The 27,513-nt window shown below is 49.7% G+C and overlaps 2 protein-coding genes across 6 annotated transcripts in view; both read right to left on the bottom strand.

The window, feature by feature from the left end:
* LOC146037184 (ectonucleoside triphosphate diphosphohydrolase 8-like) overlaps positions 1-1,924 on the bottom strand; it is a 37,123-nt gene extending 35,199 nt beyond the window's left edge. The window contains exon 1 of the mRNA XM_083161161.1: positions 1,836-1,924. The gene's annotated coding sequence lies outside the window, so the exon portion shown is untranslated. The remainder of the gene's footprint in view (positions 1-1,835) is intronic.
* A 13,250-nt stretch (positions 1,925-15,174) lies between these two features.
* Positions 15,175-27,513, bottom strand: part of LOC146037180 (ectonucleoside triphosphate diphosphohydrolase 8-like) — a 30,287-nt gene continuing 17,948 nt past the window's right edge. For 4 of the 5 annotated variants that reach the window (XM_083161150.1, XM_083161153.1, XM_083161151.1 and 1 more), the window contains exons 3-10: positions 26,117-26,234; positions 23,635-23,785; positions 22,593-22,752; positions 19,742-19,972; positions 18,813-19,082; positions 18,613-18,723; positions 16,416-16,553; positions 15,175-15,866 (exon numbers count right to left, since the gene is read on the bottom strand). In XM_083161150.1, coding sequence (XP_083017276.1) covers positions 15,687-15,866; positions 16,416-16,553; positions 18,613-18,723; positions 18,813-19,082; positions 19,742-19,972; positions 22,593-22,752; positions 23,635-23,785; positions 26,117-26,234 — 1,359 coding nt within the window. In that variant the 3' untranslated portion in view covers positions 15,175-15,686. The remainder of the gene's footprint in view (positions 15,867-16,415; positions 16,554-18,612; positions 18,724-18,812; positions 19,083-19,741; positions 19,973-22,592; positions 22,753-23,634; positions 23,786-26,116; positions 26,235-27,513) is intronic. The other variant, XM_083161154.1, reaches the window with a different exon arrangement.

The raw sequence follows: 27,513 nt of genomic DNA, 5'->3' as shown, positions 1-27,513 counted from the left end.
TACTGCTCTCTCCCGATGTCACCCAGGCACATATACTACTGCTCTCTCCTGCTGTAACCCAGGCACATATACTACTGCTCTCTCCCGGTGTAACCCAGGCACATATACTACTGCTCTCTCCCGGTGTAACCCAGGCACATATACTACTGCTCTCTCCCGGTGTAACCCAGGCACATATACTACTGCTCTCTCCTGCTGTAACCCAGGCACATATACTACTGCTCTCTCCCGGTGTAACCCAGGCACATATACTACTGCTCTCTCCTGATGTAACCCAGGCACATATACTACTGTTCTCTCCTGATGTAACCCAGGCACATATACTACTGCTCTCTCCCGATGTCACTCAGGCACATATACTACTGCTCTCTCCCGGTGTAACCCAGGCACATATACTACCGCTCTCTCCTGGTGTAACCCAGGCACATATACTACCGCTCCCTCCCGATGTCACCCAGGTACATATACTACCGCTCTCTCCCGGTGTAACCCAGGCACATATACCACTGCTCTCTCCCGGTGTAACCCAGGCACATATACTACTGCTCCCTCCCGATGTAACCCAGGCACATATACTACCGCTCTCTCCTGCTATAACCCAGGCACATATACTACTGCTCTCTCCCAGTGTAACCCAGGCACATATACTACTGCTCTCTCCTGCTGTAACCCAGGCACATATACTACCGCTCTCTCCTGCTATAACCCAGGCACATATACTACTGCTCTCTCCCAGTGTAACCCAGGCACATATACTACTGCTCTCTCCCAGTGTAACCCAGGCACATATACTACTGCTCTCTCCTGCTGTAACCCAGGCACATATACTACTGCTCTCTCCCAGTGTAACCCAGGCACATATACTACTGCTCTCTCCTGCTGTAACCCAGGCACATATACTACTGCTCTCTCCTGGTGTAACCCAGGTACATATACTACCGCTCTCTCCTGGTGTAACCCAGGCACATATACTACTGCTCTCTCCTGGTGTAACCCAGGCACATATACTACAGCTCTCTCCTGGTGTAACCCAGGCACATATACTACCGCTCTCTCCTGCTGTAACCCAGGCACATATACTACTGCTCTCTCCTGCTGTAACCCAGGCACATATACTACCGCTCTCTCCTGGTGTAACCCAGGCACATATACTACTACTCTCTCCTGGTGTAACCCAGGCACATATACTACCGCTCTCTCCTGGTGTAACCCAGGCACATATACTACCGCTCCCTCCCGATGTAACCCAGGCACATATACTACTGCTCTCTCCCAGTGTAACCCAGGCACATATACTACTGCTCTCTCCTGCTGTAACCCAGACACATATACTACCGCTCTCTCCTGGTGTAACCCAGGCACATATACTACCGCTCTCTCCTGGTGTAACCCAGGCACATATACTACAGCTCTCTCCCGGTGTAACCCAGGCAGATCTGTATGTGGTAATCATATACAAGCTACATAAAATCATACACAAGAAACAGAAAACCAATTCCTCATTTAATAGACAAACATGGAACCTGTCCTGCAGATATATTTGCATTCTGTAATGCTGCGTATGCAATCTCCGAGGACCTGTTTGCTCAGTGTGAGTATCTGGGATTGTGTCCCCGGGTCTGGTAAATGTCTTACAACATCAGGGTTGAAGTTTAACAGCAAATAAAGAGTCTTCCAGCCGCCCTGGATGTCTTTGCGCGTGTGCATGGAGGTACAGACTCCAGAGAGCTGAACAGAAGAGCTTACACCCCAGGACTGGAGAACAGGGACCCAGCCCAGCAGGATGATAAAAAGGTGACAGAGCCATGGGAGAGGGCAGGTGACAAGGAACGTACCTGTCTCTGTTAGTGACAGCTGCAGCCAGGAGAGGTTTCCTCTGCCGGTCCCTTGTCACCTGGGTCAAGGTGTATTTTGTGTAATGTCATTGTGTATGTGTAAAGCCGTGTCCCCACAGCCCCGCCTACTTTACAGGTAACCAATCACCGGCAGAGGGACACACGCTAATCCTTTCCACTGACACATACCTCCACAACACTAACTGGTCACACTGAGGGGACATCATTCCACGTTGTGCTGCGTTCTCAGGATAACAGACATTGCCGGCACTTACCTGCACAATACACAGTCGCTATATATATATAAGGTAATAACTTAGCATTATTCCTTTTGGGGTGCTTTTATCCCCTAGCTTTCACCCACCAATTACTAACCCCTATACCATCCCTCAGTGGTATAGCTAGAATATTTGCACCCCCTGCTAACATGTTTCTGGGGTTGCCAGGGGTTACATGCTCATTACCAGGGGTTACATGCTCATTGCCAGGGGATACATGCTCATTGCCAGGGGTTACATGCTCATTGCCAGGGGTTACATGCTCATTGCCAGGGGTAACATGCTCATTGGCAGGGGATACATGCTCATTGACAGGCGTTACATGTTCATTACCAGGGGTTACATGCTCATTGCCAAGGGATACATGCTCATTGCTAGGTGTTACATGCTCATTGCCAGGGGTAACATGCTCATTGCTAGGGGTTACATGCTCATTGCCAGGGGTTACATGCTCATTGCCAGGGGTTTCTTGCTCATTGCCAGGAGTTACATGCTCATTTCCAGGGCTACATGCTAGTTGCCAGAGGATATATGCTCATTGCCAGGGGATACATGCTCATTGCTAGGTGTTACATGCTCATTGCCAGGGGTAACATGCTCATTGCTAGGGGTAACATGCTCTTTCCTAAGGGTTACATGCTCATTGTCAGGGGTTTCTTGGTCATTGCCAGGAGTTACATGCTCATTTCCAGGGCTACATGCTAGTTGCCAGAGGATATATGCTCATTACCAGGGGTTACATGCTCATTGCCAGGGGTTTCTTGCGCATTGCCAGGGGTTACGTGCGCATTTCCAGGGGTTACATGTTCTTTGCCAGGGGTTACATGCTCTTTGCCAGGGGTAACATGCTCATTGCCAGGGGTTTTTTGCTCGTTGCCAGGGGTACATGCTCTTTGCCAGGGGTTACATGCTCTTTGCCAGGGGTTTCTTGTTCATTGCCAGGGGTTACATGCTCATTGCCAGGGGTTTCTATCTCGTTGCCAGGGGTTACATGCTCATTACCAGGGGTTTCTTGCTTGTTGCCAGGGGTTTTGGGCTGTCCTGGAGTTATCCTTGTCTCCTCCCTCTTCTTCACCCCTCACATTAAGCACCTCTTACAGTCCTGCTGCTTCCATCTCAGAGATGTCTCCTGGATCACACCCAGGACACTATAGATGCTTCCAGTACGCTGCGGAAACAGTTACCGGACACTACAGGATTTCCAAACTTATTGTTTCATGATCTAGTAATCTGGGGGAGATTTATCAAATATTGGAGAGATGTAAAGTACTAATAGTGTGTTTGACAGACGTGGATTGGTTGGTACTTTACCCTGCCCCTCCCCCCTCCTTTATCTCCTTCCACGATTTGATGCATCTCCCCCATCGTCACTCACAAAAGACTGATATCACCTTTTGCGGCACGTGATCACCCGTGAATATGGCTTTGTTACATGGGAATTCCCATACACTAGGAATAATTAACTTGGGTGGCGATAATAAATTGGATATCCCAAGGACACAACCCTGCCCCAGAGGTAAAAATAGAGTGCTGTAAAAACATCATTAGCCTATTGCCTTTGCAGATTTCCCAAACGCCTGCCCTGCTGGTTCCCTGTCACAGCGTCTCTTACAAAGTTCAGAGAGATAATATTCCAACCAATCGGGTCCTAACTTTCATGTTACAGACACGTTTTGAAAAATGACAGTTAGGGGCTGACTGGCTGGCACTATAACTCTGATATGTCCGATACCACACAGCTCACAGCCCACACACTGCTGAGCAGTGGGGGAAATCCGAGACACAGCTGAATCATTGGGGGTGATTCTTATTTTTAGCGACTGTGCAAAGTTATGCGCATGTATGTACAGCCGCTTCGTGCGAGAGGCCACGGCATTCGCACACAGAAGTCCGGGCAGGGTTGCGAGGGGGCGGGGCGGTGGATCCGCCCATGGAAACACCCAGCGTTCCCATGGTAATTCCCTTATGAGACGGATGCGGGGGGGGGGGGGGGGACACAAGACTGCAAAAGGTCAGTGTTAGTGTTTGTTAGGGTTTAGCTGTTAACCAAGGGGGTGGGAGCAACTTTTGGATAGCCATGGTCCATCCGATGGTTCATAATCATCGATGGTTTGGGGTTGATGTAGATGTCTTCCTTACATCAATGGCACACCAGGTTCTTATTAACCCACAGACCAGTCAGTCAAAAAAAAAGCCATGACCATCGTTTAGTGAAACCATCGATGGTCAGCCATTGCCTAGAGCTGCTGTCCTGCAACCAGAGCAGTACTGAGTTACTTCTATCACAACAACTAATAGTAATAGTTTGCCCCGACAGCATCCATGCTCCCAGCACCGGAGCACCAGCGGCAGGCAGGGGAGATTGAGCTGTGTCCCCAGCAGAAGATGGCAGCCGCAGTTCCAGGAGAGGCCTGTGGGAGTGGAAAGCACTAGAGCTGGCGAAGCCCCCCCCCCCCCCAACTGCCTCTCCCAATATCAGGTAGGCGGCCCCAGGCCACCTACCCCTACCCTAGATCACCGGGTGATCAGGCACTAGGCCCATGGGTATAGTCACTGTAGTTGGGCTCTGTTGGCCCAGGGCTACTGCATATGCTGGCCAGCTCTAGGTAGGTAGGAAGGAAGTGTGACATCAAAGGTTAGGCAGAGGGTTGAAGGAATTGTTTGGTGGTAAAGTCTTGTACTGTTTGTATATTGCATTCGTGCAGAGCATAGTTGTTTAGGTTGTTATAGTTGTGTCGCATCACACACACTTAGTCAGTTCTAGGGCTTTGTGTTGAAGTAGTCGTGCTACATTTAGGTTGTGTTAGTCTCTGCACGTGTCTGGTGTTTTTGTCCCCTTACAGGGACCTGTATGGGGCGTTAAGGAGAAGGAACAAGATTGGTGATGGTGAGTGTCATCTTCTCTGTCCATCTGTGTGTGTTTGTGCCTGCCAGTCTCCTTTCCTTCCTCAATCCAGGGCGTACGTGGCCTCACCTAGGTGCATGAGTGCCAATAGGTGACACCCCGGGCTCTGAGTCCGAGTGTGAATGATGATGTTTCCCGGAGCCCGGAGGGTGCCTCTGTAGCGGCGTCGCGGGACGAAGGGCGCATCGGTCTTCAACCAGGAGGAACAGCTCTCACCTACTCTCCTTCCTCCTAGGTGTTCGTGTCTGGGTGCCGGAGTTTCCAGGACAGTGATTCGGCACGGCCTGAAGGTGAGAGGGTGCGGCTCCAGGTAAGTGGACGGCAGCAGGCACCACACCGCACCGCCCCAACACCCCTCTCACACTGCCTCAACGTCATTATTTTCCCTACGAAAATTCCCACCTTCCGTTTAAGGGAGGTAATGCCTAATACATCTGTCCCACCATAATGTGCTAGTATCTCCACCAGGTTTATACGTTAAGGCTTCAGCAGAACATTCGCTACCTGGAAAATAATTAAAACAAACCCATAAGTAACACGTCCGCAGAGTATTACTCATAGCTGTATAACACACCATGTAAATGACTTCCTCATCGCTACCAGGGAGATAATGCCTCTATAAACCCTTCCCGGACCAGGACATAAACACTTCCCGTCGGTCGCAGCTGCTGTAGAATTGTAAAAATATATGATCTGCATCTGGAATCTGGGATATAACAATTGCTCAAACCTGGCGATACTGGATGCCCTCTGCATTGCGTGAGTAGATTACTCAAGTGCAGTACAGTGGAATCCTGTGCTTTGGCTCCACTTCAGGTGATGCTGGATGTCCCCTACATTGCATAAGTGGCTTACTCATGTGCAGTACAGTGGAATCCTATCCTTGGCTCCACTTCAGGCTATACTGGATGCCCCCTGTATTGCGCAAGCAGTTTACTCATGCACAGAACAGTGGAATCCTATGCTTGGCTCCACTTCAGGCTATACTGGATGCCCCCTGTATTGCGCAAGCGGTTTACTCATGCACAGAACAGTGGAATCCTATACTTGGCTCCACTTCAGGCTATACTGGATGCCCCCTGTATTGCGAGAGCAGCTTACTCATGGAATCCTGAACTTTGGCTCCACTTCAGTGGAAAATAAAAGGTGTGGTTTATTAGGGTGACAGTGAGAAGATTGACAAAAAAGGTCAACAGTTACAAGGTCAAAACAAGCAAAAAGTCAACACAAAAATTGTCGACACATTAAAAGGTTGACATGAGGGGTGACATTTAATAGGGTGCGATTTTGTAATTTTGGCGATTATTTTCGCAAAAACGGCCGAATTCACACTTTTTTCCTAAATCGCCAACTTAATGGGATGCGAATTGCGGCAAAAATCGCACTATTTGCCGTGAATTTGCACATTCAGAAGCGATTGATTTTGAGCAAAATCGCACATTTGAAAAAAAAAAATCGCACTTCACTAAATCTCGCCCGAGGTTTCCATGTTTTTTTTTGTGTCATTTTGTAGATTTCATGACATGGACCCCAAAATAGTGCACTGGATCCCCATGCTTTGGGCAAGGTGTCCTGCACACCCTACCATTCCCAATCGGAGTACATGGGGATTGTAAGGGTGTCAATCATAGGGATGACAGTGTCTAAGTTGACAGTCAATAGGACGAACATGGACAAAAGGTCGACATAAACAATAGGTGCTTTGTGCGCAGACATGACCACGCCCCCAGGGTTTAGCCACGCCTTTCTCTTCACCCGTGGATGCCATTGCTCTACACAGACTTGGTCATCAGATACTTACCCAGGACTGGCTTAGGAGGGGTTGGGATCATTTGGTCTATTGCATTATGGTCGAAAGTCATTAGGTCGAATCCATGGGGTTTTTCACTGTTTTTTTACCTGAATGTCAACACAGTCGACATGGACACAGTTTAAAGTGCACTGCATCCCCTCGCAACGCTCGCTGCGCTCGCTATGCGTCGGGCACGGTGCCTCGCTACGCTCGGCACACTATTTTATTCTCCCACCACGCCCTAGTGGATGGTAGGGCATGAAATACCGCCTGTCGGCACATGTTGGCTCAAAAAACAGTGAAAAACTCCATGTCGACCTTGTGAATGTCGACATAGACAATGTCGAACTAATGACCTTGTCGAACTAATGACCTGTCGAACTAATGACCTTTCGAACTAGAATCATGTCGACCTTTTCCCATGTCGACCTAGAGTCATGTCGACCTTTTAGCATGTCGACCTAATGGATTCGACCTAATGACTGTCGACCATAATGCAGTAGACCAAATGACCGCATCCCCTTAGGAGATGCACCAGTAAAGGATATTGTGTTGGTCCCCCTATAAATCTAATTGGCATAAGTTATATACCAAAAAGAGTATTCAGCCCAAATAGATGGCGGATGGCGATCTCCCGGCACTGCCGACTCACACAACAGGCAATTGCTTGTCCTTGGACTGATACCACACTAGGATCCGTAGCTGCAAAGCCAAAGTCCAGGCGTATTATTCATCTTGGCTCAACAAATAACGTCATTAATAAATGTAGTTCTTCACTCCAGATGCAACGGAAAATATCGCTACAAAACTCACGTCGATCTTTTCAATGTTGATCTTTTGCTAGTGTCGACAAGTTGTCTATCTTGATTTGATGCATGTCAACCAATAGTGGTCAACCTACTGTAATAATGGTTCCCCTGTTTATTCTGTCCTAAAACAGTTTAAAGATCCAACATTTCCGGAGTCATTCCAGCTCTTTGAATGCAGCCATTACCCACATAGAGGAGATGGCGAAGACGAGGAACATGGAACCCTGGTTATCCTCACTGACCCCTCTACTCCATGGCCCTTACATTTACTTTCCCCACACATATTCTGAGGGAATAGGGTGATGTCAGCTGCCCGCCCCCCGCGTCATCTTACCATTAGCATGAGAATACCCAGCCAAATGGTTTTCTGTAAATTAGCGAAATGGGGTGTGGAGTGCAGGGTTTTAGAGTGTAGGAGTGTAGAGTGCAGGGGTGTGTAGAGTGCAGGGGTGTGTAGAGTGCAGGGGGGTGTAGAGTGCAGAGGTATAGAGTGCAGTATGCAGGGGTGTAGAGTGCAGGGGGGTGTGGAGTGCAGGGGTGTGGAGTGGGGTGTAGAGTGCAGGGGGGTGGAGTGCAGAGGTATAGAGTGCAGAATGCAGGGGTGTGGAGTGCAGGGGGGTGTGGAGTGCAGGGGGGTGTAGAGTGCAGGGGGGTGTAGAGTGCAGGGGGGTGTAGAGTGCAGGGGGGTGTAGAGTGCAGGGGTGGGTGTAGAGTGCAGGGGTGGGTGTAGAGTGCATGGGGTGTGGAGTGCAGGGGGGTGTGTGTAGAGAGCATGGGGTGTAGAGTGCATGGGGTGTGGAGTGCAGGGGGGTGGGTGTAGAGTGCATGGGGTGTAGAGTGCAGGGGTGGGTGTGGAGTGCATGGGGTGTAGAGTGCCGGGGGGGTGTAGAGTGCATGGGGTGTGGAGTGCAGGGGTGTAGGTTACACGGAAGGGCCTCATCATACACCCCGGCTGACGCAGGTGGTAACACTACACCTGGATAATACTTGTGGCCGTCCTTCCAACAATGGGTTAAATCCTTTCATTTGTAGCTCCCGTGCAGGACCCGGGGCTGGAACAATGGCCGAATTGTGACAATGTTATTATGATACAAACAAAGTTATTGCTTCTTCTCATATTAAACTTCACCCGATCTTTGTGTTCCTCTGACTCATGGCAGGAAATTGTCCTACGGCAAACACTCCAACTGGTCACCCGCCGGACGCACTGTAATCCGCTCTCGGGCACCGTGTAATGTTATTACTAATGTACGACGTCGCTCTTTGTTCACATAACTTATTCTTCTGCATTTCTCAGGGCATAAAGAACAGCAGTGCGCAATTACCGCGTTATAGGGTGCACGGACCTTATTCCGATCCATTCGCACGGAGGACCGATGTTGTGCGTCTGGGCAAGCACATTTCTGCGCATGTGCAGACGCAGGGTGCATGAACCGTAGCGAACATTCTGCACACACCCTACATGGCAAGCGTGGGGGGGGGGGGGGGGGTGGCGCCGGGCAGAACCATCACCATATGGGAACACCCAGCGTTCCATGGGCGCTCTCATGAGAATGCTAGCCTGCTAGCCATTCTCATGGTAATGAGGCCGCTACGCGGGTGCGGGGGGCGGGCAGCTGACATCACCGGATGCCCTCCCATTTCAGTCCCAGCGTGCACACATATGTAAGTGACAAAAGATGTGGCCGTTCCCCGCAACATGCAAATAGATGTGTATGTTAAACATCCATTCACAGCCTGTGCGTGGGGACACACACTGCAAGGGGGGGGGGGGGGGGGGGTAGCTGGGCATTCACCAGGTGGGGTTTGGTGGACCTGCAAGGCTGCAAATTCGCACCCTTGCGAATCAGCCGGAATAACCCCCCCATAGTGTGGCACAATATGAAATGTGGGAACTGTAATGTGGCATAATATGAACTGGAGGCATTATACTGAAGTGTGGCATAATATGAAGTGGAGGCATTACACTGTAGTGTGGCATAATATGAAGTGGTGGCATTACACTGTAGTGTGGCATATTATGAAGTGGAGGCATTACCCTGAAGTGTGGCATAATATGAAGTGGAGGCATTACACTGTAGTGTGGCATAATATGAAGTGGAGGCATTACCCTGAAGTGTGGCATAATATGAAGTGGAGGCATTAGACTGTAGTGTGGCATAATATGAAGTGGAGGCATTACACTGAAGTGTGGCATAATATGAAAAGGAGGCATTACACTGTATTGTGGCATAATATGAAGTGGGGCATTGTAATGTGACACCAGATAAACTAGAGGCACATATGCTAATTTGGGGTACTATTTAGCATAATGTGTACTGGCAGCCCTACAATCTGACATTATATGAATAAGGGGACTAGGGCACTATTATGGACATCTGCCACAGAGAGGGGTCTTTCTAGAAGCATTGGGACAGGGGTATGCTATGGGGCCCACAAATGCCTGGCTACGCCCCCCGAATTTGAGATATGTGTCAGACAGACCAGTTTCCGGCTTGTGAAACACTGATTCATATAAAGTGTGTTATGAGTGTGTAACTTGTGTTCTATAAATGCGACATGTTGTTGTGGCAATAGAGAAGACAAAAGCGTTTTACCACATTGTGTAAGACGGTGATATAAATAGCTGTGTGACGTTACACAATATACAGCGCACCAAGGAGGCCGTCCTAGAGAGTCGGATCAAATCAGCGTTTCCTGATCTCCGCGGTTACAGAGTACCCTCCGGCGAGTCATGGCGCCATCCGTTTGCATGAACCGCCATGTTCAACAAGCGTGGATATAAACAGGCTTCCTGTGTACGAACCATTTATAGAGAGAAAACATTGATTTCGGAAGATGAATAGTTGCAGTAACATAAGTACATTAGTGTAATATAACCCCGTTCTATTGCCTGTAGTGCTCCACTTTAATGGCCTAATTCAACATGGATTAATACTCGCATTATCGAACAACTGCACGCGCATGTCGAATTACTAATGCCTGACAGGAAATAGGGAGTGAAAATTGCCTATGGATCGTCAACACAATGGGGCCGCAGTTTGACTGACAGAAAGCCGGTGTTTGGCTGAGGTAACCGGAAGTTTTCTGTGTGTGGTTGAAAAAAGGGGATACGGTCACTAAGGGGCGCATTTATCAACATAGAGCGATGCCGATGCGGTGACATCGCTGGGAGGTCTGCGCATGCGCGGTTATGCTCTGACACCTGCCGACCTCTCTGACCGCACGATCCCGCAGCCATATACTACAATGGGCTATCAACATATCAGAATGGCGATAGCCCAGGGGTGCGATGCCGGGCTGCCCGATGTTGATACATCGGGCAGCTTCGCATCCCCCATAGAAACCTACGGGGGATGCGGCCGGCGGCGCTGCAGGGAGGATCGCAGCAGGGATCGGAGATTCCTGCTGCGGTCCCCCTTTGATACATTTAGGGGATACTTAATATTTGCGGCTAAACCCCGAAAATGGGTGTTTTCAGGGATTTAGCCGCAAATATGGTTTGATAAATGGGCCCCTTAGTCTACAAGCATTACGTCGACACCACTAGGACGACATGTCTGAAGGTCAACATGACTGCTGGTCGACATGGGTTAGGTCGACATGGTCATTAGGTCGACACAAGCATTAGTTCGACATGGGGAAGGTCAACCAGTCAAAAGGTCGACATGGGGGGGGGGTTTCATTTTTTTTTTTTAACCGACATGTGCCGACAGGCGGTATTTCATGCCCTACCATCCACTAGGGCGTGGCGGGAGAATAAAACAGTGTGCCGAGCGCAGCGAGGCATGAGAGGGGATGCAGTGCTACGTTTCAGTGTCCATGTCGACTGTCGGCACGTTGTCTCAAAAAACAGTGAACTACCCCATGTCGAACTTTCGACTGTCGACCTTCCCCATGTCGACCTAACGCTCAGGTGTTTTAAGTGTGGGTCTCTGGCGTCAGTGCTGTCTCAGCCGTAGATTAGTTGCAGCCTCAGAACTACTCCCAATGGCACAAGCTGCCAAGTCTCTTCTGTGTTCTGGGAATTGCGAATGTATCTGCGAATGGTTAGGGATGAGTGACCCAGTGACAGATCTGCGCTCAGCATTTTCTCTGTGGCCTTTATTCTGATCTGTGCGGAAATTCCCGCATTCTTACGGAGCGGTCAGCACGCCACGGTGTTTTGCCGCATGCGGCCATCGTCCGTAGAAACGCCCACGTGTCCTCCGCATTCGGACGGACTCACTCTTTAAGAACAGGGCGTGTTTACGGACGACATACAAAGCATGCGTGTGCGGGAGAAACACTCCGATTCGGCACGGTATTACAGAGTATTACAGAGTATGCTCGGGAATACCGCATCCGAACGGGAGCCAAGCGGTGCTACCGCACGTAAGCGGAGTATTTACGCCAAACAACCCACTATGAAGTATCTTCTGCAATACATCACATGACCCACTTATTCAATTACCTATCCTCATAAAAAACTGCTTATTTGGACTTGGAATCAATTAGATTCCAATATATCCTTACAAGCATGCCTAACACATGCATTGCACACATTAACCCTTACAGCAATGTAAGTGCAATGGTTTCAATTAAAGCACTGACAAGCGGCCTATTAGTGAGTAATGAGTAAAGGAGTAGATTCTATTGGGTTCAGGTGTTAATGGTTGTAGTCATTAGGCGTACGTTCGCCTACCGCATGAACGAGTGGTGTCCGCAAAGCAATAGTACACTTGTGGACACCGCACATTTCTGCCCTTTTTGATCGCGTGCATTCGGAGTGGTTTCCGAATGTACGCCCCCCAACATAAGTGTACTCCCCCGTGTCCGCCCATGTTTCCGCCCCGTTTTGCCCACTTTGAAACTACGCCCATGTGTCATTCCGCATGACGCCCATAATACGCCCCTATTTCCCGAATGATAGCGGTGAACAGTTCTGGACGGGATTTGGCCGAACTGGTACCGAGTCAATGCGTGGCACATGCGCGTTGCGTTCTCCACGCATGTGCAGACGCCGTAAAGACGCGATCCGAAAGTATGCGGTAAAGTCCGCGTCAATCAGAATAAGGGCCTGTCTGTTTGGGTGACATCTGTCTGCATCTTCTCAGATGAGCGGCCAGTGCTGAACTAGGTCCTATATTCCTAGGAGGGATGCAGCGCCATCTTCTGGCTCATTATCGTCCCCACAGGTTTCTGAATCAACCAACGCATCCTATATATATTTATGAGACCGCACATCGTTTTCTACACCTGGCAGAGATTTAAAAAAGTTTGTTGCGAGACAATTTGGGAAGGGGGAGATGGCAAGGGGCCATAATACTATTACAAAAGAGACATAAGAAGGATTGCGGGCACTGCCATGCGTTATTACTGCCCTGGCACACCCAATAGGAATCATTGATCTACTTTACAGTTTTCAGGGATAAACTGAGACTATCCTACTGGCCTACTTGTAATATTCCCCAAGTGATGACACTGATAAAGCAGAAGTCGACCTGCAGTGTCTGTAGCCTGCCCACGTGCAAAAAGAAGGGCCGCAGCTGCCCCCATTCCAGTAACAGGTGCTATGCAATTGAAGGCCCAAACTAACCCTGTGTGGGGGCCCCTCTGTATGTGGGGGCCCTGGGTGGTTACCCTTGTCGCCACCCCCCTTGATCTGTCCCTAGGTTTAATTAAGCCATCTATGCAAAACTACATGATTGCTGAGATAGTGGTGTAGCTAGAAATTTTCACCCCCATGCCCAAAAAATTCTGCCCCCCCATTAAATTATTTTCTTTTTGTACTTAAATACTTGTTGCCAGAAGTTACATGCTCATTGCAGGGGTTTAATGCTCCTTGACAGGAGATACATGCTCATTGCCAGAGGTGACATACTCATTGCAGGAGGTTAAATGCTTGTTGACAGGAGTTACATGCTCATTGCCAGAGGTGACATGCTCATTGCCAGAGGTTAAATGCTTGCTGACTGGAGTCACATGCTCGTTGACAGGAGTTACATGCTCATTACCAGAGGTTAAATGCTTGTTGACCGAAGTTACATGCTTGTTTCAGGGGTTTCATGCTCATTGCCAGAGGTGACATGTTCATTGCCAGAGGTGACATGTTCATTGCCAGAGGTGACATGCTCACTGCCAGAGGTTAAATGCTTGTTGACAGGAGTTACATGCTAATTGACAGGAGTTTCATGCTCATTGCCAGAGGTGACATGCTCATTGCCAGAGGTTAAATGCTTGCTGACAGGAGTCACATGCTCGTTGACAGGAGTTACATGCTCATTGCCAGAGGTTAAATGCTTGTTGACAGAAGTTACATGCTTGTTGCAGGGGTTTCATGCTCATTGCCAGAGGTGACATGTTCATTGCCAGAGGTGACATGCTCATTGCCAGAGGTTAAATGCTCATTGCCAGAGGATAAATGCTTGTTGACAGGAGTTACATGCTCATTGCCAGATGTGACATGCTCATTGCCAGAGGTGACATGCTCATTGCCAGAGGTTAAATGCTTGTTTACAGGAGTTACATGCTCATTGACAGGGGTTACATGCTCATTGACAGGGGGTACATGCTCATTGCTAGGGGTTTAATGCCCATTGCCAGGCAGTTACATGCCAATTGCCAGGGAGTTACATGCAAATTGACAGGGTCAATGCATATATATTCCATGAGCTATATCTACGTCGCTACCTGGCATCTGTAACTTCCTGGTAGCTACCCAGTAGGACCTCTAGCATCTATCCATCTGTCCAGTAGGACCCCTAACATCTGTCGCCTCCAAGGGGGTGGCCATTTTTGGGGTGACACTTTCAGCACATTCCATACGGATGGCCAGACCCATTGGAATCTGCAGAGACCATGCGCCACCACACCGCCAGCTCCCCCAAGCCACTGCTTAGGCTGCAGTGCTATTGTTAGGCCAATGTGCTGAGGGATGAAGTCCAGATCCTGACATAAGGCCAACAGGAGAATCCCAACAGATCCCACCGGTACGTACTGGGGTTGGGGCTCGGCTGCCGGTACGTACTGGGGTTAGGGCTCGGCTGCCGGTACGTACTGAGGTTGGGGCTCGGCTGCCGGTACGTACTGGGGCTCGGCTGCCGGTACGTACTGGGGTTGGGGCTCGGCTGCCGGTACGTACTGGGGTTGGGGCTCGGCTGCCGGTACGTACTGGGGTTGGGGCTCGGCTGCCGGTACGTACTGGGGTTGGGGCTCGGCTGCCGGTACGTACTGGGGTTGGGGCTCGGCTGCCGGTACGTACTGGGGTTGGGGCTCGGCTGCCGGTACGTACTGGGGTTGGGGCTCGGCTGCCGGTACGTACTGGTGTTGGGGCTCGCCTGCCGGCCATTCTAGCATTGCTCTTATTGTCACATTTTCCGCCATGTCATCTGCAAGGAGGCTATTTATGAGATTCATTTTGTGGGACGTTCTGGTATTGGGGATACGGTGATACCTACAAATGTTGACGACCCCCTGAATGTCCTACGATGGAACCGCGGTAGATATCTTGGATAATTGCCGAGTTTTAGCTTCTGGTCCATTTTGCCCATTTAAAAGCGACAGAGACAGGAAGCAGCGGGCAGTTATTTATTGATGTCCGATAAATCAATAACGATGTCCATAAACACGATTCACAGACTGCTTGGAGATTCAAGTAACGCTTTGGTCGTATGCTCAACACTATAAACTGCTGTGGGCACTACACAGACCAGCATGCCCTGCCACCGTTTCAGCATGCCCTTATAGCAAGCCTGTGGCAGGGCATGCTGGGATATGTAGTTCCACGGCAGGTGGAAGGCCACGTGTGGGCATTGAGGAGTGCTGTAACTTTATTGAAGAGACATGGATGAATTGTAGTCCTTGTGAAGTGGCGCAGCGAGCAGGATGTGGAATGAGCCGGCTCTCGGATCCGTCTACCGGAGGTGCTCCGGCCTCCATATTAGTTGTTCCATAGGGACTTCCAGCCGTTACACCGGAGAAGCCGGCGGGCACCAGGGTATGAGGGATCCTGAGTCCGGATGATGGATACGTCAGTCTGTAGCTGGTTTATTTTCTGTATATATACGGTATATCCAATTCCCTTGTTTATCGGAAGTATAAAAGCAGCATCAGCAGCCCCAGCGCCAGACTGAAGACGATAAAGAAAATGGCGGCCACCCAGACATCGAATTTCTGTACATTTACACTGGTCGGGGAGTCGGATGGGATCATGTTGGTCAGGTTCAGCATGTAGCCCAGTGTCCAGCCAATGTCGGTGTCTGCAGCCTGTACAAAGGACGGTAAGAGATGAGGGACATCAGTAAACAGGCTCTAATTCAGGTTGTGAACATCGCAGCTTACCAAACATCTGAGACGCTCAGGGGTTGTTTCATGCTGCCCCCGCCATGGTCCCAGTAATACTGTTCTCGCCGGCCTCTGAGTCCTCTGCCTGTCTTGTAAATGTCCCTCACAAAATGGCAACCGACTCCTCTAGCATTCAGAAGCGTCTCTTCTGTGGGGGTGGCCATGTTGAGTGGGACATTTTCAACCGTATTGTATGCGGGACTCGGAGACCAGATTGCATGAAATACTGGGGCAGATGTATTAAGCCTTAGCAAGAGATAAATGCAAGGGTGATAAGGAGAGATAAACATCCAGCCAATCAGCTCCTTTCTGACTTTTTTTTAAACACAGCCTGTGACATTAGCAGTTAGCAGCTGATTGGCTGGGCGTTTATCTCTCCTTATCACACTTGAATTTATCTCTTGTTAAGGCTTAATACATCTGCCCCAATGTCTGAATGAGCCCCAGGGCTTATATTCTTAGTGCTTTCACCTGTTTCATGAATCTGATGGTGTTCCAGTTGCTGTCGTTGAATTTGTAGGCGTCCAGCAGCAGCGTCAGGATGTAATTGGCATTAGCGCAATAATCCTTGAGGCGATCTTCCCTCTCCTTCGGGTAAGATGACTGAAGCTGCAGAGGAATATTGATATAATTATATTTCCAATGTAAGTACAATGTGCAGTGCATCATATGTCAGCTACGGCTGTGCAGTGCATCATATGTCAGCTAAAGGCCCCCATACACTAGGGCGACTTGTCCTTAGGACAAGTCGCCCCCGACTTCCCCCTGAGCTTCCCCGGCTGCTCCCCGGGGGAGCTTGATTAGATTGGCACTTGATGTGCCATTTTTTACATGTGATAAATCGTCTCGATTTATCACATGTAAAAAACCCGGGGAGCAGGGGGGGGGGGGGGGTACAGAGCAGGGCTTCTGGTGGGAGCAGGGGGGGGCTGGGGGGGCTGCGGGGGACACAGGCGGCATAGAGCCGGGCAGAGGGAGCCGGGAGCTGTCAGTGCTAGAAAAAAAAGCCTATACAATGAATGGGCAGCCTGTGATTGGCTGAGCGCTCTCTCAGCCAATTGCTGACTGGCTGAGAGAGCGCTCAGCCAATCACAGGCCGCCCATTCATTGTATGGGCTTTTTTTTTTATTCAATACTGACAGCTCCCGGCTCCCCCTGCCCGGCTCTATGCCGCCTGTGTCCCCCGCAGCGTCCCCAGACCCCCCTGCTCCCTCCACCGCCGCGCCGCCCCACTAGGTCCCAAGTCGGGTGGTCGGACGTGCGGGAATCCCAATCGCCGAAATGGCGACACATTCTCCCTCCTGGGGTGTCCACGACACCCCTGGAGGGAGAATAAATTTGTGTGCCGAGCGTAGCGAGGCACCGGGCCCGCTGCGTGGCGAGCGCAGCGAGCCCGCAAGGGGGGGGCGATCCACGTCCCCCCCTTGTCGGCATTTCGGCTGTCGGGATTCCGGCGTCGGGATTCTGAACGCCGGGATCCCGACCGCCGGGATTCAATACTGAATCCCATATGTCAGCTACAGCTACGCAGTGCATCAAATGTCAGCTACAGCTACGCAGTGCATCAAATGTCAGCTACAGCTACGCGGTGCATCAAATGTCAGCTATGGCGTACAGTGCATCATATGTCAGCTACGGCTGCGCAGTGCATCATATGTCAGCTACGGCTGCGCAGTGCATCATATGTCAGCTACGGCTGCGCAGTGCATCATATGTCAGCTACGGCTGTGCAGTGCATCATATGTCAGCTACGGCTGCGCAGTGCATCATATGTCAGCTACGGCTCTGCATCGTATCATATGTCAGCTACAGCTACGCAGTGCATCAAATGTCAGCTATGGCTGCGCAGTGCATCATATGTCAGCTACGACTGCGCAGTGTATCATATATCAGCTACGGCATACAGTGCATCATATGTCAGCTATGGCTGCGCAGTGCATCATATGTCAGCTACGGCTGTGCAGTGCATCATATGTCAGCTATGGCGTACAGTGCATCATATGTCAGATACGACTGCGCAGTGTCTCATATGTCAGCCAGGGCTGTGCAGTGCATCATATGTTAGCTACGGCTGCTCAGTGCATCATATGTCAGCTATGACTGTGCAGTGCATCATATGTCAGCTACAACTGTGCAGTGCATCATATGTCACCTACAGCTGTGCAGTGCATCATATGTCACCTACAGCTGTGCAGTGCATCATAGGTCAGCTACAACTGTGCAGTGCATCATATGTCAGTTTCGGCTGTGCAGTGCATCATATGTCAGCTACGGCTGTGCAGTGCATCATAGGTCAGCCAGGGCTGTGCAGTGCATCATATGTTAGCTACGGCTGCGCAGTGCATCGTATGTCAGCTAGGCTGCGCAGTGCATCATATGTCAGCTATGGCTGTGCAGTGCATCATATGTCAGCTATGGCTGTGCAGTGTATCATATGTCACCTACAGCTGTGCAGTGCATCATATGTCAGCTACAACTGTGCAGTGCATCATATGTCAGCTACGGCTGTGCAGTGCATCATATGTCAGCTACGGCTGTGCAGTGCATCATATGTCAGCTACGGCTGTGCAGTGCATCATATGTCAGCTACGGCTGTGCAGTGCATCATATGTCAGCTACGGCTGTGCTGTGCATCATATGTCAGCTATACCCTGGATATCCAACGTACCTCGTTCCAGTCTCGTGCGCAGAATGTCTGAATCGCGCTTTTCACCGTCGGCAAAGTTTGTCCAGATGTCAAGTTGAGAAAGTCAAATATATAAAAGAAAGCAGAAAAGGCCTGGAGGGAAGGTAAAACACAACAGTCACACCTGCGGCCGGGACTACGCAAAGGGGCTCATTCACTAAAAAACTTCTAAAGTGACTCACAAAAAAGTTGCCAACAACAGGCGGCTGGTAAACGCCATCAAACGAGCAGACAGAGTCCCCCGCACAGGCAGTGAAATTAAAGATGGTTCTGAGAAGGGTATAGCATTCGCTGGCACTGCCGGTCCCGGTAAGGGTGAGCTCTTGGGTTTGTGGCGTTGGTGGGGCGGAAGGGGCGGTGCAGGGACTGTCATACAGAAACTGCGCAGAGATGGTGTCCTGGTATCCACTCGGATAGCATGGAATGGTTATGGGTTTAGTGAGGTCCTTTCCCTGTAAGAAAGAGAAACGGGATGCGGTCATTTGGTCTACAGCATGATGGTCAACAGTCATTAGGTCGACACCATTAGGTCGACATGGAAAAAGGTCAATATGGGTCTAGGTCAACATAGGAAAAGGTCAACATGGTTCTAGGTCGAAACGTCATTAGTTCGACATGTTGTTAGTTCACCAGGTCATTAGTTTGACAATGTCTAGGTCGACAGTCAAAAGGTCGACATGAGGTTTTTCACTGTTTTTTGAGGCGACGTGCCGACAGGCGGTATTTCATGCCCTACCATCCACTAGGGCGTGGTGGGAGAATAAAATAGTGTGCCGAGCGCAGCGAGGGGATGCGGTGCACTTGAAACTGTGTCCATGTCGACTGTGTTGACATTCAGGTAAAAAAAAACTGTGAAAACCCCCATGTCGACCTTTTGACAGTCGATATAGACATTGTCGAACTAATGACCTTTCGACCTAGAACCATGTCGACCTTTCCCCATGTTGACCTAATGACTGTCGACCATCATGCTGTAGACCGAATGATCCCAACCCACGGTGCTATCACTGCTGCCACTAACTCTCCGGACTCCCCGGCCAGCCCCCACCATTAACGCTATCACCAGCAGTGACACTGAGCGCTTGGGAGGTCACGTTCCCTGTCTGCGCACCTGTACGGCTTTCACCAACATCTGTTTCAGCGCCTGGTTCTGGCCGTAGCACAGGAAGCTGTGGGTATAGATGCTATAGGGGAAGCCGTAGAGTCGGAAATCCGCCTTCTCTTTCTCGTCCTCGATGGTCACATGTGGGATGAAGCTGATCTGGGTGGAGGCTCCTCCGAGGTCCAGGGCGCCGAATATTCTGGACGAGATGGGCCGCACCCATTTACCGCTGAAGGAATACTGGGAAGAGATTGGTTACATGTTGGAAGAGGACGGTTGTCCCTGTGTTACACGTCACATGCATTCATTGGAAACAGTGTCAGCTACGGCGTCATACATACGAGAAGGCAATGGGGGTTATTCTGTTCTCTTCACTCGCATTCGAATGTGAGATTGATGTTCGTGAACTGTGAAAGTGCATGTACATTCCTGTGCATATCTATGTGCTGGGGGCATGCGGCCATGTCGAACAGACTGAATGCGGGTGGGGGGCGTGGGGCGGTGGGCTGGGGGGCTCATTTCCATGAAAATGCTGGGCGCTCCCATGGAAATCGCCTGGTGACGTGGGCAGGCAGATGACATCACCGGATGTCAGCTGCCCGCCCACTTCCTCCCGAATGTGTACGCTTATCTGAGTCACCTGAAAGTCGTGCACGCACCACACCTTTCGAAGGTCGGCGAACATTGAAAGATGCATACCCTCCAACATGACCCATTCCATTAGGTACAAAATGCTCTGTTCCTGGACTTCCCTGCCAGTGGCAGTTACAGAGGTGGGGCTGCAGCACAGTCCAAAATTCAAAGAGGGGGGTCACACCAACTGCCAGTGAGTCCAGGACAGTGATGTTTGAGGTGGCAGTAGGTGGGGCTCCCCTATTTGAATATTGGACTGTGCTGCACCCCACCTCTGTCACTGGTAAGGAAGTCCAGAAACAGAGCATTTTGTACCTAATGGAATGGGTCATGTTAAAGGGTATAATGACGGGTGACTCGGCATTCGCAGAGCAGCGTCTGGTGGACTCGCAAGGCTGCGAATACCAGAATAAGGTCCAATGAGGAAGTACAGAGAATGGTGACATATATAATGGTTATATCTGGCTGTATCCCCGCGCCTTATGGCTCGGAGCTCAGGAAGCGCACGGCCCATGTACAGACCATGGCCACTGATAAGTACATCTGTAAGGCCGGCAGTCCCTGATATCTTATCTCTGTCCCTCCTGCCTCTGCTACTACCAGGAACAACGGATTGCATTCAGTTAAGAATCTGCTCTGCTCCAGGGAAATCCCGCCTTGCTAATAATTGTGCGCACGGTGCGAATGGATGCATACGGGTGCACATCTGTCCGCATCTGTGAGAATATGTCCAATTTCCATCGTAACAGGCTCACCATCGAATGATTGTTACACTGGGCACCAGTCATCGCAGGATGTAGCCCAGGACTTACCCAGCGGCTGTGATGAATATGGGCGTATCCGGCCTGCTGATGACATCACACACCCTCCCCTAACAGGTGTATCCGCCCTGCTGATGACATCCCACACACTCCCCTAACAGGTGTATCCGCCCTGCTGATGACATCACACACCCTCCCCTAACAGGTGTATCCGCCCTGCTGATGACATCACACACCCTCCCCTAACAGGTGTATCCAGGCTGCTGATGACATTACACACCCTCGCCTAACAGGCATATCCGGCCTGCTGATGACATCACACACCCTCCCCTAACAGGCGTATCTGTCCTGCTGATGACATCACACACCCTCCCCTAACAAGCGTATCCGGCCTACTAATGATCACACACCCTCTGCTAACAGGCCTATCCGGCCTGCTGATGACATCACACACCCTCCCCTAACAGGTGTATCCCGCCTGCTGATGACATCACACACCCTCCTCTAACAGGTGTATCCCGCCTGCTGATGACATCACACACCCTCCCCTAACAGGCACAGGCATGCCTGCGTCTTCCCTGGCACTCCCAGCGGTTTTTATTTGGCACACCCAGCGGTGTTCTTGGCACTCCCATTAGGCGGCCGGTTCCCACCCTCACAGGCTCACTGCATGTCAGTCACCTTGTGTACGGTCAGTGAACAGAAAATGTTGCAGGACTTGATCGCAGTCGGGCATCATGCACATGCATTACAGCCCATACGCATCCACAGTTCATTGATAATCTGCATCCCTGGGATGCTCTCATGTACAGATATAATTAGTACCCCCTCCCAATCTTTATTGGTGCCACTGGCTGGTCCTAGGAGGGAGCCAAAAGGACTATGGAGGAGATTGTTAAGGTTTGGGGCCAGATTCTCTAAGCTTCAAAAGTGATAAAATGGAGAGTGATAAACAGCCAGCCAATCAGCTCCTACCTGCCATGCCACAGACTGTGTTTGAAAAATGTCAGACAGGAGCTGATTGGCTGGCTGTTTATCACTTTTGAAGCTTAGAGAATCTGGCCCTTGGAGAGAGAACCCAGCCCCTGTGCCCCTAGATGTGGTAGAAATCTATCACTGTGACAGACGCTTTAAATACTTTAACGTACTACCTGGTTCAATAATACATATGCAAATATTAGGTGTTCAGAACATTCATTTGTGTAAAAGCAATGGAACACACACACGGAGGTTATTCTGGTTGGTTCTGTGTCTGCACGTTCGCACAGTGGACCGATGTTTTTCTTTAGCGCATATGCATTTCTGCGCATGTGCATTCGCTGGTCGCTCGCACACAACAGTGCGGGTGGGGGCCGTGGGGCGATGGGAATGCCCAGCGCTGGGCTTTAAATCACACGCAGCGCTGCCTGTGAACCAGAATAAGGCCCACACACACAAACACGTCACCACAACAGTACAAAGCCTACCTTCATAAAAGACTCCAGGAGATAATTGATAGTTATCCAGCCGTAGGAGCCCTCTTCTTTGCCAGTAATAATCCGAGCACCCCGGAAATCGATCGGGTAACTGCTTATGGTCTTTGATACTTCGGCAAGAACCAAGTTTGATGCGGACTTGTTCTCCAGGCTGCAACACAGGAGACAGGTGCGAATGCAGCATAAACAGACTTTATAGTGTGTGTAGTACCATATCCTCATGGTGAGCGGTGATGTCACCACTCTAGTGACTTCTGATGTCACCGGTGTTACTGGGTTACACTGGGGACTCCGGTTTCTTCATATGGTCAAAAAAACACATTAAACATCCATGATTTTACTTGTAGTTCCACAAATATTTTTTATATAACCGATACTATAATTAAATAATTAACATGGCCCAAATTAACATAATTTTTTTATTTTAAAATAATATAACCCACTAGTAATAAAATCCTTAAATAATTAGGGCCCATCAGTATTTTGCCATTTAACCGCAAGCTCGCTTGGTATTAAGTTTGATACGTTGGACGTTTGACCCCTGAACTCGACATTTGAGCTCCCACTATGTTGGGGGGGAGTTATTATAACTCACCGAAAACTTGCAACCTATTACATTTTAGCCTTTGTATTTAATCTTTTTTCTTGTTTTTTTTTTTATTTGCTTTGTTATATAACGATTTATTACTCTTCACAGTGATGCGGACTACCATGGCAACCACAGTCACAAGGCACATGTGATGTGAGCAGAGAGGCTTTGGAGTGCTCCTCTGAGCTCTGTCTGCTCTGTGCACTGCTAAATTGTGCCTTTGCTTTGCTTAAGTCTAGGCCTGGTCTCTGGCATGGACCCAGAACTTCTCATTGTTTTTTTGTCAGAGTCTGTATCTTGCTTTGTACAGTGTAGCTAGGAATCCCAGTGCTGACCTTATCGGTTCATGTAAATAAGGATGTTCTATTCCCAGACCTTGTTGCTGTGATATTATTGGCACCCACAACACTGTTACGTCATTAGTGGACCCTAGCCGGCCCTTACTCCAGCAGTCTCATCCCAGCTGTGGCTCCAAGGTATGCCGGGGCCCCTCTCTGCCTTTCCCGTGGTATAATAGACATTGCTTCCTCCAGACAGGGAACCAGAGATTTGCCGGCTGCCGGGGGGTCACTGGCGTAGCTGGAAATCCCGGGACCTGTATAAAAGTACAGTTATAATAACAATCAATCATTAACCCTTGTAAAATATATAGCAGAATGTGATACTGGCTTTATACTACCGCCAGGAGACCAGCGCCGAAATACCAATATGGATTAGGGTGATGGTGACAGGATCCTGACTTCCGGCATCGCCAACACGAACGTAAGTGTGCAAGCAGCAGTAGTGTTAGATTGGGGGTTGGTGTTAGGGAGGTTTTAGGTTAGGCTGTTGTGATGGATGATTAGGTTAGGCTGCGTGGGGGGAAGGGGGGGGGGGGGTCAGCGGTGTAGAGGGGGCGCTAGGTATACTTACCTGCCCCTTTTTGGGATTCCCTCCATCGGGATGCTGGCATCGGTATTCTGAACATCGGCATCCCTACCAACACTCATCCGTATGTATGAAGTAATAATTTTTACTTGGGACTTACTGAACATGTGAGAAAGTTCTGAATACAGAGAGTTACAAGCAGGGAAGGGTTAATGCAGGTGTGACTGGGATCACCGCTCCCTATGTCCAGATAGAGACATGAGAAGTCCACACACTGGGGATATAGTAACAGGACGGAGTGGGGGAGGCCGCCATACGGTGCTTATTACTTCTCTCCGTCAGGGCTGACGTCTGGTCCTTATATTACTGGGCTGGAGACTATTGTATGTGGGAAAACCAGATGTTTATATGGAAATATGAGACAGGGTCACAGTAATAGCAGCGGGTGGGGAGTTCTGGGCATGACGGCTGCCAATTACTTGCTGAAAGCAGATGCAGAAAATGCAGGACGCAGTCAGTGAAAAATTACATTCATGAGGTAACCCATAGTAACAGGAGAACCGGCCTAAATTCATTCATTTACACCAGGAGAAGCCATGTGTCCAGTGGTGAATCAAGAGCGGGGGGAGGTCAATGTGAAGTGGGCATCCGGGACCCCTCCTCTCTACCCTGCAGAGCAATACACTCGGGCCACTAAAGCTGAGCCAGTGTCCAGTACATGTGCACAGGTCTCCATGAAAATGGCCGATGCTCTTTTTACTCAGTGATTCTCCTGTGGGAATGTGCCGAACGCCATTTTCCTGGTGGTTTCTGCAGTGCTCCCTATGCGGGACTCCGGAGGGTAAGTATTGAAAAATTGGGTGTGGGGTCTGGACCCCTGGGACTCTGGGGGCCCCGCATGCGCACACTGCACCAATTATGGAAGTGAAGTAGCAATACCACCGCAGACCAAGTGGTGGCATGGGGGCACAGGGAAGTGCCTATAGGATTACCTGGGAAAGCAGTGCACCAGGGGAGCATGAACCCCTGTCAATGAGCATGTAACGGTAACCCCTGGTAACATGCAAGAAACCCCTGGCAACAAGCAAGATATCCCTGGCAGTGAGCAAGAAACCCTTGGCAACAAGCATGAAACCCATAGCAATGAGCATGAAACTCCTGGCAACAAACAAGAAACCCCTGGCAATGAGCGTGTAATTCCTGGCAATGAGCATGTCACCCTGGCAACAAGCGTGAAACCCATGGCAATGAGCATGAAACTCCTGGCAACAAGCAAGAAACCCCTGGCAATAAGCATGAAACTCCTGGCAACAAGCAGGAAACCCCTGGCAATGAGCATGAAACTCCTGGCAACGAGCAAGAAACCCCTGGCAATGAGCGTGTAACCCCTGGCAATGAGCATGAAACTACTGGCAACAAGCAAGAAACCCCTGCCAATGAACAAGAAACCCCTGGTAACAAGCAAGAAACCCCTGCCAATGAGCATGAAACCCCTGGTAACAAGCAAGAAACCCATGTCAACGAGCATAAACCCCATAGCAATGAGCATAATACTCCGGGCAACGAGCAAGAAGCCCCTGGCAATGCACATGTAACTCCTGGCAATGAGCATGAAACTCTTGGAAAAAAAGCAAGAAACCCCTGCCAATGAGCATGAAAGCCTTGGTAACAAGCGTGAAACCCATAGCAATGAGCAAGTAACCCCTGACAATGCGCATGAAACTCCTGGCAACAAACAAGAAACCCCTGGAAATGAGCATTTAACCCTGCCAATGAGCATGAACCATAGGCAACGAGCATGAAAGCCTTGGCAACAAGAGTGAAACCCATAGCAATGAGCAGGAAACCCCTATCGACCAGCAAGAAACCCCTAGCAACAAGCATGGGTGAACCTTAATTTCTTATTGCCCCAAAAAGTGATAAGCTATGTTCTGAATACTGAATATTGCTTTAGCCCCTTCGGCCAATGTTTGATGAGCCGGCATTAGGCCTCCCTCCGACACCATCACACACTCAGACACTGTTACTGCAATAAAGGCGTGAGAACGTCCATACTTACCCTGTACGTCGCACACATGGGTCTGGCTGACAATACCCGTGTTATTCTCCTTGTCCGTGGGCCATTGGTAGATGAAGAGCGAGGTGTGGGAGGAGCCAGCGTCAAACACCATCCCGTACTGAGAAACACAGAAAGACACATATACATGGAGGCATCATATTACCATAGACACCCCAATATAACTACAGCCCAGATCCGGTACTGAAAGGTCTATTTTAATGGGCAGGAAGATTTCATGTGTGCCGACATCAGTCATCAGCGTCGTCTCTGAGGGTCGTTTATACCCTGTACTAGTTAAAGTCTCTGCCAAAATGACGACTTCTGCAATGTACTTTCACTGTGAGCTGTGACAGTTTTTCCTTTACTTTTAGCTGTGGCATTTTTTTAGCCCACAAACTCTCCACTACACCCAAAGTCCCTATCTGCTCCTACCTCCAATCTCTGTCTTCACAGCTCCCTTTCTCTCCATATACAGCAAGTTTGAAACAGACGAGTTTCCCTGCAAAAATTGCTTTCACTTTCTATTATGACATCTTTTAGCACACAAAGGAGTAATTTGGCCTGTCAAAGTAAGTTTTTACATATGCATAATCTTTCTGTGCAATGCTGGCTGCACTTGTGCAAGACAAGGTGCACGTGTCACTGGAGCCTTTGCACTGTGCACTATGATTAAGTACAAATAATGCATCTATTGGGTTTCATTGTTTGGATGAGCGGCCGGCACAGCGCTAGATGTGGTATTACACAACCTGTTATCTGTAGGGAACTGAAAGCGGCTGACATTTGCATAATCCATGTTAGCTGGCGTGTGCAGCACTTCTGTATGTTACTTCATGTGCCATGTTCTGCAAAACCACAGGATTGTGTGTCAGAGTGCCAGCTGCTCCGAACGAATGGCATCAAAGGGTAAAGACAGCGAGCGATGTATCAGTCCTTGGAGAGAGCTAAAGTGCAAACGTTGCCCAAACCAACCAATCCGCTTCTGTCATTTATCTAGCCCAGTCTGTGAAATGATGGAAGCTGATTGACTGCTTGGCACAACTTCCCTGCTTTCTCCACGCCTTGATACATCACCCCTGTGGTGTAGGATCTTGATAGATTGTGAAGGATGGGTCTCCAATAATTTACCTTATACAGCTGCTTATCAAATTACTATTGATCGATGATATTACTGAGGCATGAGGTACTTTTCGTCTCATTCATGGTGATTAGTCCCTAGCAGGGCGCAACCACTAGGCAGCATTAGGCATTTGCCTAGGGCACCGGCCACTGAAGGGTGGTACTGAGCCGCCAAGGAGAGCACCGGAACTCATCCCAGCAGGGTCAGGGAGCAGGTGAGTGAGTGTTATGTGTCCCCCCACCACCCGCTGGTCATCAGCGGCAAGGATTAATATCGG

The sequence above is a fragment of the Crinia signifera genome, chromosome 9 (assembly GCF_055691185.1).
Source record: "Crinia signifera chromosome 9, ASM5569118v1, whole genome shotgun sequence".
In the NCBI taxonomy this organism is placed as follows: domain Eukaryota; kingdom Metazoa; phylum Chordata; class Amphibia; order Anura; family Myobatrachidae; genus Crinia; species Crinia signifera.
The sequence above is the reverse complement of the archived record's forward strand: the minus strand, read 5'-3'. Positions and strand labels throughout refer to the sequence as shown.